The following is a 12,417-nucleotide window of genomic DNA, read 5'->3' as shown; positions in this document are numbered from 1 at the left end:
TTTCATTTAGCCTTCCGTTTTAGAGGGATGATATCACATGATAAGCATTACTTTCCAGTGTGTTTATGGTAGAAGAATAATTGAAGATAGTGAAGGTTAAATGAAACTTGTACTAGGAGAAATAATAAATTTTCACTTATTTGAGAAACTAAGAAATATTAATTAGCTATATAAGTAATAAATACCGCATAAAGTATCAGCATTGTTTCTTTTTTTCATCTGAGTGGTAGGGGCATAAATATTTGTTTTATTAATCTTTATGCTATTTGTATATTTTGTGTGTGTGACCTAGTTCAGAATAAAATTGGACATAAGAATAAGTAGTATGGTTTGTGTCCTAACTCAATGCCAATTCACAAATTCCATTTTGTAGTTGAGGCACTGTTGGAAGTTCACACTGCTTCACTTCTTGATAATTACTGCTTGAACAGTGTGTTGGTCAGAAAGTCCCAAATTTATAAATGACACAAAGGTTCAGCTATCCATTTCCCCTCGTGATTCTTTATAAGATCAAATAATTCATGTAGTGAAGCTCTTTAAGAAACCTTAAAGCTGTCTGGCTACATGAAAGAAGGCAAGCCTGGTTGTGCCACTGTTTCTTTGGGGTCTGCAGGACTTCTGAAGAAACATGCTTCCTCTAGAATTCATATTCCCCAAGACTATCAGAATGTTCCATGGCTGTGTGCACCAGTCAGTGTTTTTAATGCATATGTCTTTGAACATCGTTAGTGCTCAGTAAATACTAGTCTATCAAAAGAAAAACATACTTTCAAATACGAGTTGGTGCCTTAGTGTATTAAATTACTTCCCTGCTTTGGTTATTTTTTACCCTTTACAAAGGCGGTAACTCTAAGAGGATCATGCTTTGGCTTCCTGTGTCTTCCGGGCACTTCGTGAAATGCTGTTTCTCTCTTTATCTTTCATTCTACACTGATACATGAGAAGATACACCTTATTTCAGTGAAATCCCATGGTAACCAAGGGTTTCATCATGGTGTATGTTAGCATCAAAGCATTTTTGTTTAACAGAGAACAAGAATCTAGTGTACAGCTACAGGAACCTTTCCCAGCAGGAGTAAGAGGCATATGGTTTGTATAATAAATAGTCTCTTAAAATGACTAAATCATAAAAATGTCTTGTTCTAGGTTGTACACATTTTTTCTGAAGTGAAGCTGTCTTACTTCCCTTATCTCTCATTCCTTTGGTGGCATCCTTGGAAACACATTGATTGAGTGGCTTGGAGACAAGTAAATCTAATGGAAATACTGGAACATAGTAACAGGGCATTTTAAATCACTACAGATTTACCCTTCTACATGGCACCTATCCTCAAAAAATTCATGCCATACTGATTTTTACATAATATCACTGTTTTTATGTAGCATGGGCAATGAAAAGCAGTGTCGCTCCATTGTGGCCAGATGTCTATGTCAGATTTAGAAATTCTATAAGAAGAGACACAAGTTGTTCATAATCAATTGGAAAGTAGACAATTAACTAAAAATTTTTCTTTGTAAAAATATGCACAGGAAATTAGACACGTGAGGAATACCTTGCTTTGTGTTGCACATTATATGAGTGGATAGGCTCATAAGCTCTGTTTTACGATGTGGTGACAGTGTTTTATCTCATTTTACTTATCCTGGTTTAACTGGCTGCTGCTTTCTTATTCTTTCTGCCTTTCTTTCCCCCGCCCTTCTCTTTTCTGTCTGTCTCTCACAAGCAACACGCACACCCACACACAGACATACACACACACATTTATTGAGTGACTCTGAACATCAATGACACAACAAAAGTAATCTCTGAGTTTTGATGGTAATGAGTAATCTCTGTATGGAATGAAGAAAAGCTGATTATGTTTCTGATTTTTATATTTTCATTTTCATCTCAAATATTTTATCTTGCTGTTCTTTGTGGATGCTCTGGTCATTTATTCAAGTCATGGAGAAACAGCATTTTCCTCATCATGAGTGAACTATATCATTTAAAAAGGAACATTTTGCAGAAACAGAACAATCAGCGACTAGCATGATGGGCTAACAGCAGCATGGTAGCTGTCATGCTTTGCGAGAGTCTCAGGCTTTGGTGAAAAGCAGCCAGCATAAGCAGGAAATTAAAAATGGTAACTAGTCATGCTAATAATTTGCTAATACTGTTTCAGATTCTAACAGAACATATTTCTCTCTCTTTTAGCCTCTGTCTTCCATGCCTGAGAGCTCTGAGGTAATGAGAAGACAGAAATACTACAGCAGTGACAGCAGTTATGACAGTAGCAGCAGCTCTTCAGAATCTGATGAAAATGAGAAAGAAGAGTACCAAAATAAGAAAAGAGAAAAGCAAGTTATGTATAACCTTAAACAGTCCAACAACTACAAATTAATTCAACAATCCAGTAAGTTGATTTCTTCTAATTTCATTGTTATATGAAGAATTATGGAACTGAAATTACTGAGCTCAATAAAAGACCTTGGGCCAAATGAACCCTTGTTTTGTGTGAGGGAACGTGGATTCTATCCCACTTCCTTCCCCGATGTGACCTGGGTACACCCCACAATCCCTTTCAGGGTCTGAAAATGGGAAACAAAAAGGTCGAATGAAGGATCTCTTAGAGTCCATTCTTCTATATTTCATAGTTTTTGTTAAGTCCTGGATTTTTGCATAAATTTTATGAAATGGGCCTCTTGGCTGCTGATCTGCTGGCTACTTGTTCCGTTTCCCCCCACTTTCCTTCCCTTTTGGTCACCAATTTTATTTTATATGGTCACCTATTTTTAAAAATGTGTATCTCTCTAGGTATTTGACTTGAACGTATCTATGAACCACACAACTGTGAAATAGTTGAAGTTTTGTTCCTTCCTGTTTTCATAGGGCTACACACCCAAGTGAGGGCCTTTCAGGATACAGCATGTATTCAGGACAGTAACCAATCAGCTGCTCTGTTGGCTTCCTTTCTGCCTTCCTCTTTTCTCTTTCTGCCTTTATTTCTTTTCACTTTTTCTCTCTCTTCCATTCTGTCATTCATTCCTTTTTTTATTTCAAATGTATTTACGATTCTTTACTCATCCCCAAATGTCCAATATGGTATTGCTCTTTTCTCAGGCTCATTTGGATACTGCTTACCCATGCTGCCTCCAAGACAGAGATTTTCTTAACTCCCTTTTCTCCTGTCTTTGCCGTGTGCTCCATTGTCCCAGGGCTCCACTAAAGGGATCAGTTCAGTCATTGCAGTAAACACAACTGTGAGCCTTTGTTGGTCTCCAGCAGTGGTTTATTTAATATGTTAGTTTCCTGGTAATGAGTATGTTTTGAACCTGACCTTCCATACTTATGGCAAAATGCCATGAGGAATGCAGCATGAACAGATGAATATTTTTTATTATCTTTCTTGTACCAAACTATCATGAAGATTTTTAATGGTCTTTCTTTTCCTTTTCCTTTACTTTCTTTTAGTGAATATTTTATAAAGATATGTACTAATGCTCCTGTTTTCAGAGCTTATGTGTTTGGAGGGGAAATAATGTATTATGTTCCATTTCATTTATTTATTTATTTATTTTTTACTTATTTAAGATGTCTATCAGGCACCTACTCTAGAGTTTGCAAGCTATTTTATCAATGACCTCATTTTTTCCTTAAAGATGCCTTAAGTACTTTTAGTGTGACTCTGTAAGTATGGCTCTCTTTCTCTTTTGGAAGCTGACATTGTTGTGTCCAGATTTCATCAGTTTTTTAAGCCCTCTTCTGTTGTTTAAGGTGGCATCCCTAAGAGCGTGAGACAACAGAGGATTAGGGTAGGGTTGAGAAAATGTTGTTAAGATTTCTATAGCACTGAGATTGTTCTTTGTTTTCAGACCTAAAACAAATTGAGGTCAGAAAAATAGTGTACTAAAAATGTTTTTAAGTGTACACTCACATTTTAAAGCTAGCTTAATTCAGTTATATATATTTTTCCTTATTAGTTATATTTTATTTTTATAGTCATTAGGGAATTACCACAAAGGATTCCATTTGTTTTGTATTCTCTCTTTAATATCACACTAAGGAATACCATAGCCACATACCCTCCTTGAGTTTTCTCTCCAAAGTGATGCTAAGGATGGAGGACAAAATTCAGATTAAGTGTCGCGTTTTCTGGTGTAGAGAGCTAATTTAGGAAATTTAAACTTGCTATAGTTTCAAAAATATATTTTGAGTTGATAGAAGGTGTTCGTATACAAACTATATGAAATATTTTTTCTTGTAACTTGTTTATGCAAGTTACAACCATTTTTTGTTAATTTACCTAAGTATTATTGGAATGTCTAGTGATTTAATTATTTTGTCTGAATTTTCAGTGTATGCAGGGGGGAAATGAGAATCTGTGATGATTCAAGAGAAAGGATATTTTCCTTCTGTACCTGTGATCAGGTTATACATGTCCAAGCTATCACTTAAAGTCCTTAAGGAGAGCAGGATAAGGATGTAGGTGGTAGCACATGCTTTTATGTATTTTCCTAGTCAATCTTCTACTAGTGATATGTTCCTCACATAGCCCTTTTCTAGAAGGATAGTCCTTTCAAAAAAAATCAGATGGGCCTTTTAGGTTCAGAAGAAAATAATAATTGGAACAAATGGAAGGTTTCTTTTTAAAGCATTTTTTTTTTATAGTTTACGAGAGTATATTTTTTGTACTCTCCAGAAACTAATGGTATTAGGTTCATCATCGACTCAAAATATCCTATAGAAATACATCCCTAAATATAAGGTTTATGTCCATTGCCTTTATAAAGGTTTAAATTTTTTTCAACAGCTAATGAAGAGAAATATTTGGGTATTCAACACGCCTTCATGTGAGTTTTATTAAATTATTTAATTAAAGAAGATTGATATATTTCCCAAGCAGAGAGAGAATATAGAACAGAGGACATACACAACATATAAACTAAAAAGGAAATAATTGTTGATAATGTTGAGTGATATTCTATTTCCCTGTGTCAGGAATCAAAATTTACCTGAAATAGTTAGTTCTTTTTTAAAAATGGTCTCAGTATGCATTGGGGAAGATATTATGTGGTTTTCCCTAGTTTGTGTTGATAATAACTGTCTAGATCCAGACATTTTTTCTTGACTTAAATCTTTTACTATGGGAACTTAAATCTAGTTGTTTTTTTTTTTTTAATTCTTCTCTCCTGTGAATAAGAAGACTATCCATCTAGTACTACTCTTGTAATAGCTAATTATATGTTTTAAACTCCATTAGGATAATCTTTATGTTTTTCTTCTATTTTATTATTTTTTTTCTCATGGGCCCTAAGTTCTATAACATCCCTTTATTCTGGCCACTCTCTAGACTCCTTTCCATACCTCCCTATGAATCTTGCTGTAAAATATTATATTTTTAGCCAATACACAGATTCTAATAAATAACCAGTCTAATCCAAAGATAGTAGATGGCATCATGCTTTAGAAAGAGGGAGGACACTGATGTTATAAAGGCCAGGACTTAAACCTGAGCTTTGCCACTTTCTGGCCATGGGACCTTTAGAAAGTTCTTATGAGCCTCCAAGCAATGCAGATTCCTACTTCAGAGGGTTTCATGAGGATTAAGATAAAAGTGTAGCATCTAGCAAGATGCTTGGCTTATAGAAGATGTTCCATAAATGTTAGTTTTCCTTTATTCTGGTTCTTTTATGTCATGTTTTAAGAATGGAACTGTTTAAAAAATCGTTCTCATGGTAGCCATTCTCTTTCATAAAAAAATATTTTATCTTTTAATCTATTCATGACAAACACACAGAGTGAGGCAGAGACATAGGCAGAGGGAGAATCAGGCTCCCTGTGGGGAGCCCGATATGAAACTCGATCCCAGGACCTTGGAATCATACATAACCTGAGCTGAAGGCTGATACTCAACCACTGAGCAACTCAAGTGCCCTCATGGTAGTCATTCTTAATCATGACAGGGGTCCTGCAAGTTCACTGTTTAAATTGAAGAATTAACTTCAAACTCATAGTCTCATGGAAATGTCTATGCTTTTACATTTATTGCTGTTTTACTCCCATGTGGTCTAATTGTTAGTTTAAATAAACCCAGTACAGTGGAAAACTTGTACTAACTTTACTACTGTATTATTCCTCTTCATTATAATAGGCTCCATTAGGCGTTCAGTCAGTTGCCCTCGGTCCATCTCTTCTCAGTCACCTTCCAGTGTGGACAACCGCCCCTTTTCTGCTCAACAAATGATAGCAGCATCCCGGCCAACTTCAGGGTCTCGGTCACATTCTTTAAATCGTGCTTCCTCCTACATGAGGCATCTGCCTCACACTAATGATGCCAGCTCTCCTAACTCTCAGATGGTAAGTCATCTATTTTGCTCCTCTGAGATTACAGGAAACACTATACTCAGGATTTAGATGGCAGACGGATCAGCTGGGCGGAGGACAGATTGAACTAAAGATCCTTGATATAATTCAGCTCATGGTCTTCTGGAATTTGGATTATTCATCTATCCTAGTCTATAACTTAAAAAGCAGACTCCATTATATCATGGAACTTGGAGATGGACACTAAGAATAGCATTTTTTTCTATTTGCTGATGGTGTGGGATAATTTTGTTGAAAATCATATGAATAAATATATCATTTTGTATATTGTGCAGTAAATTTGGGGGAATTTGTTGGATGGCAAATTTTCCTTAATGGGACTATTGATTAATTGGCCAGAAAAACAAAACATTGATAAATTATCCTTAAAGCACTGAAGTATTAACATTGTTGATAATGTGTTCTGTATAGTAACTTAACACATAGTATTTTTTCCTTAGCATGAATTCCAGAGATTCACTGTTGAAGAAGTCAGGGAATTTATTTTGCAACCAAGCTTACTTGTAGATGCTCAGATAGATGTCTCTATATACCATAGGCCAGCGATTTATTTAATTTGTTTATGTAATGTGGATAATGATTGCAAAGGGAAAAGTTTAGAAAATACAAATGAATAAATTTCACTTGGTAACAATCAGTAGTTATTTTTTCTAATAGAGAATTGCCTAAGGTATATGTAACAAATGATCTGACCAGGGAGTCTTTTTTTTAAACACTTGTTTTTATTTTAGTATTTTGAGCTAAGTAAACTATAACTGTGTGGAAGTATGAAAGATATTCTTGAGAAATCATATCCATTTAATCCTAAGAATAAATGTAAAAGAAATTATTTTCTTTTTCATTGTCTCTTTTTTCAATTAAAAGTGCATCATTTTTACCTAGAAATATCTTTCAGATTATAGTGGCACAATGAAATAAGACCCCCTCCAAATATCTGTATTCTTTCAAATTTAAGAGTGAGTCTTTGCGGCAACTGAGAACAAAGGAACAAGAAGATGATCTAACAAGTCAGACCTTATTTGTCCTCAAGGACATGAAGATCCGGTTTCCAGGAAAATCAGATGCAGAATCATTACTTCTGATAGAAGATGTGAGTAGTTGACATATACGAAATTTCAAGGAATTCGCAACTTTTTATTATTCTTAAAATATTAAAATTTATTTCCTGATGGCATTATTCTCAATGACATGGTAAACTTAATTGATATTCTTTTCAACCTCCACAAGCTTTAGAAAACACAAGGGTTATTTTACTTATTATGATTCATGAGCAGTGAGATCACATAATCAGTAATGCAAAATACCTTTTAGTGTATAGTCCTATTTTAATGATGCAATTGCCTCATCAAGTGAGAATAATTACTGTTAAATAATTACCTTTCTTAATGATGAAAGAAGTATCAAAGTTAAGCCTCCTTCATAAAGATTTAGAAGGACATAACATGGGATGTGTTGTAGTGAAAAAAAGTAGGGCCTTGGGTATAAAATGTCAAGAATATTTCAATGTGAGACCTTGAGTGGTTTTTGTCAAATTTCAAAATGGCTTGAATGTTTTTCTTGTCATAAACACATTTGCACCACCCAGTGGAACATTCTAAAATGACACAGTCCTAAAAATTCACATTAAAGTCAATGACTTACTGCTATTTTAGAAGGAAGATCCAAGTTATTCAGATATTTCTGTGAAAGAGCATTCCTTCACGCAAAGATTGATTTTTTTTCAAAGATTGATTTCATATTTACATTTGTTTCAAGTTGACATTCCTAGATAATCCCTCAGTAACAGAGGTGGTTTTCTGGCTTCCCTGTTTTGTTTTGTTTGGAGCTTTGGTTTTTGGGTTTTTTTGTTTGCTTTTTGTTTTGTTTTTTTGTTGTTGCTCTTGCTGTTCCAGAGGAGAAGGCACCATCTAGTGGCCAATTGTAGGATAGAAACCAGAAGAAATGTACTTCGCTTTTTTCACGTCTGAAGCAATTGTCTAGAAACAAACAGAAAACAAATAATAATAAAGATTTAACTTTCTTAGTTTAAAAAATTAATAGTAGCAATTTCTATTTTGTAATCATGACATAGTTATAACCAAATCCCCCCAATATTATACATTATGTTATTAGATGTTTATTTTTAAAAGTGAAAATGATATATATTACTTATAAACAAGCTGATATTTGTTACATCATGGGAAAAGGAAAAATGTACATTTGTTTTCAAGCATTAAGTAGATGTGTTTTTATTTACATATTATTCAATCAAGTTCTTTTTTCTAGATAAAGGCAAAATTTTGTAGCATTTTACTTTTATTTCTTAGAGATATTAGTTATATACCACCCTTTTGAATCAAGCAGAAGAAAAATTAGATAATCAGAGAGTAGAACTAATATTCGTGGCTGATGTGATTATTTTATAAAGAATATATATAAGCTTATATAATTTATAAAAAATAATGAATAATTATTTAAGACATTAGATTGTTGACTATATGTATACTATATGCAGGAAATATTTTAATCTGTTTTCTACAGTGCATATTACTAGAATATATATTCAGAAACTGCAGATTTGTACCAATAAAACTCCCCCCAAAAAAACAAAACAAAAGAATAACAGAATCCTAATTATATGTAGGCTATCTTCTAATGCCTACGTTCAATATTCTGTTATTATGGGTGATGTGGTAAAGATAGCTCTTGGAATTAACATGAAAAATCTGTGTTTTGGATTTCTTCCCAAATTCTATGTACCTGAAGACATTTGACTTTCATATATTAGAGACTGTATGCTTTTTACAGCAAGAAGAGAAAACTTGGGGATCCCTGGGTGGCGCAGCGGTTTGGCGCCTGCCTTTGGCCCAGGGCGCGATCCTGGAGATCCGGGATCGAATCCCACATCGGGCTCCCGGTGCATGGAGCCTGCTTCTCCCTCTGCCTGTGTCTCTGCCTCTCTCTCTCTCTCTCTCTGTGACTATCATAAATAAATAAATAAATATTAAAAAAAAAAAAAAAGAAGAGAAAACTTTGGATTCTGATAGCTTCTTTAACTTAGGAGTCTTTGCACATGTCTTTATGAAAGTACACATTCTTTTTTTAAAAAAGATTTTATTTATTTATTCATGAGAGACACACAGGGAGAGGGAGAGGGAGAGAGAGAGAGAGAGAGAGAGAGAGGCAGAGACATAGGCAGAGGGAGAAGCAGGCTCCATGCAGGGAGCACAATGTGGGACTCAATTTCAGGTCTCCAGGATCACATCAGGAGCCAAAGGCAGGTGCTAAACCTCTCAGCCACCCAGGGATCCCCATGAAAGTACACATTCTTTGTTGCAAGTAATATTATAGTACCTCTGTTTCACAAATTAATTAGTAAAATTGACTTCAACCCATTCATTTACTTTTTGTTACTTCTGTGGAAAATTTTAGATTAATTTCTTAATGTTTCTTCCCCAAAACAGATCATTGATAACTGGAAGTATCACAAAACAAAAGTGGCTTCATATTGGCTCATAAAATTGGACTCTGTAAAACAACGAAAAGTGAGTAATGCCAAAAATAGGTTTGCCTTTTGGTGTTATGTATTAAGACCATTAAACTGTATTCATAATTAAACTATGTACATGTTCATTTGTTTACTCGTTTCTTCACCAAATATTTATTACACAGCTACTGTGTTTCAGGTACTGTCCTAGGTTCTGAGGATTAAAAAATGAATTTAAGAAAAGCCCTGTGGTCTCATAGAGCTTATAGTTTAGTTGAGGTGTTTGATAATAAAACAATATGTAATAGAATGTGGGCTAGTTTTAAGTATCATGAAAAAAAATAAATGTGGCTGAAAAATAGAGAGAAGGTTACCTTAGAGCAGAGACCTAAATAAAATAGTACTATGCAGATAACCACAGCTAGATTGTGTCAGGTGGAGGGGAAGAGCTTCTACCCTGAGGTAGAAGCTAGATTGATGTGTCCATGAAGGCGCAGAAAGCATCATTTAATTTCCTTGTTTATAGGATAGTTGGCTTGTGCTGGTCAAGAGTGAGTGAAGTGGTGGGGAACACTGAAGTTAGATGCATGAGCAGGGGTCAGATCACACCTCATAGGTTCTAGAAAGACTGTGGCTTTTATTCCAAGTGATGGAAAGTCACTGGAAAATTTTGAGCAGAAGAATTACAGAGTCTGGTTTATAATTTAAAAGGATTATGAGAGCTGCTGTGTAGAGAATAGAACTGGGGTAGAGGGAATGTAGCAAAATAGAAGTAGAGACCAACTAGAAGGTTTTTGGAATGATAGAGCAAGAGCTACTGGTTGCTTAGTTAAGGTGGTAACTGAATGGGCAGATGCCAGGGAAGAGCAGGAGTTTCCTCCTATTATTACCATTGTTTCTTTTTACTTTAATTTTGGTTTTGGACATGCTGAGGCTGATATATTGATTAGAAATCCAACTGAAAGTATTGAGTATGTATTTGTATATATAGTTTTTTTAAAAATTTCAGAGCTAAGGTTGTGTATGGAGATACAAAACTTAAGAATCAACCAGGATATTTAAACTGGCAGGACCAGATGTGATTACCTAGAGAGCGAGTGTGGTTAGAAAAGAAAAGAGTTTCAAGAACTGAGCCCTGGGCCACTTCCACATGTAGAAACCAGAGAAGAGTGTGTGTGTGTGTGTGTGTGTGTGTGTGTGTTGAAGGAAGAAGATTAACGTAAGGGGACCGAGAAGGAGTAGTCAGTGAGGTGTGAAAAACCATGAGAACTGGGTGTCCCTGAAACCAAGTAAAGGAATTATTTTAAGGACAGAGTGAAGAGCAGAGTCGGCTGTGGCTGATAGGGGCAGGAAGACCTGACTGCAGTTATTGGCAATGCGAAAGTTAATAGTGACCTGATCATAACAAGTCAGGGGGATAGTAGGGAATAAAACTTGAGTGGAGTTAGTTTCAAGGGATAAAAGGCACAGAGAAAAAAAATACAGCTAGCATAGCCTTTTCCAAGGAGTTGTGCTGTAGAGAGGAAAGGGAAATATGGTAGCTGGAGAGCCATGGGGGTTAATGACAAGGTTGGTTTGTTTGTTTGTTTTTTTAAAGATGAAGATATTTGCAGTTGTTTGTGTGCTGATGAAAATGATCTAGAAGACAGGAATGGCACAGGCAAGAGAGGTGATAGAAAATCCTTGTGTAAGTAAGCTGGGGGCAGTTTCTCCTAACCAGGAGCATTTATTCTAACAGGACGGAAGGCAGAGTCTAGCATCCTGCAGGGAAGATGTAAAGGTTTTCTTCTGATGGGGAGGGGCTTTTAGAAGTTTAAGGAGACAGTAAAAGGTATGTGATTGTTATCTTGGACAGTAGGAGACAGGAATGGCCAGCAGCCTGAGCAGCCCATCAAATGCATTGCAACATAATTTTGGGGGAGTTATACTATTTTAGTAGTTTTAATGAAGTTGTATTCCTTCAGGAATACAAACTATCATTTCCTCTTTTAATACTTTTTTTTTTTTTTGCTAATAAGCTGAAAGTTGACACTGTTCAGATGATGACTTTTTTATGTACTTTCATCTGGGTGAACTGAACTCACAATTTTGCATTAACACATTCAACAACTAATTACTTGGTTTCTATCGCATGCCAAATACTGGGCTGCCATTGAGGACTGTATAGCAAAGCTGATCCAGAGGTAAACTGAAAACATATTATAAGCCCCAAATAAATGTTTGCTAAGTTACTGACCGTAGCCTCGATTAATCAAAATAAGGACTTTTTATTAGAATCAGAACTCTAAATTTCCTCAGGTCCATGTATTTTTTGTAATGGAAGACTGTAGGTAAGTTGCTAATTGAAATAGTCCAGAAGAAGATTAAAGTATTTATAAGACATAATACATGATAAATAGGATGTTTTAAAGCAGTGGAGAAAAGGTAATTCCCCCCACCAAAATTACTAAAGCAATTGGCTACCTATCTGTAAGAAAATTGGGTTGGAGCCTTATCTTTCACCATTTGCAAAAATAAATACGAGATAGATTATAAATATGAGATAGATTATAGCTTAATATGTAAAAAAAGAAAATATTAAAAG

At 35.1% G+C, this 12,417-nt stretch overlaps 1 protein-coding gene across 7 annotated transcripts in view; it reads left to right on the top strand.

Annotated features, from left to right (window-relative positions):
- Positions 1–12,417, top strand: part of TTLL7 (tubulin tyrosine ligase like 7) — a 153,951-nt gene that overhangs the window by 97,942 nt on the left and 43,592 nt on the right. For 6 of the 7 annotated variants that reach the window (XR_013384209.1, XM_077905203.1, XM_077905205.1 and 3 more), the window contains 4 exons: positions 2,198–2,396; positions 6,135–6,340; positions 7,323–7,457; positions 9,811–9,891. Coding sequence is in view for 6 of the 7 variants with exons in the window: in XM_077905203.1 (XP_077761329.1) it covers positions 2,198–2,396; positions 6,135–6,340; positions 7,323–7,457; positions 9,811–9,891 (621 nt within the window). In the remaining variant the exon portion in view is untranslated. Of the gene's footprint in view, positions 1–2,197; positions 2,397–6,134; positions 6,341–7,322; positions 7,458–9,810; positions 9,892–11,430; positions 11,521–12,417 lie in introns of all 7 variants that reach the window. The other variant, XM_077905208.1, reaches the window with a different exon arrangement.

Source organism: Canis aureus, chromosome 8 (genome assembly GCF_053574225.1).
Source record: "Canis aureus isolate CA01 chromosome 8, VMU_Caureus_v.1.0, whole genome shotgun sequence".
In the NCBI taxonomy this organism is placed as follows: domain Eukaryota; kingdom Metazoa; phylum Chordata; class Mammalia; order Carnivora; family Canidae; genus Canis; species Canis aureus.
The sequence above is the reverse complement of the archived record's forward strand: the minus strand, read 5'-3'. Positions and strand labels throughout refer to the sequence as shown.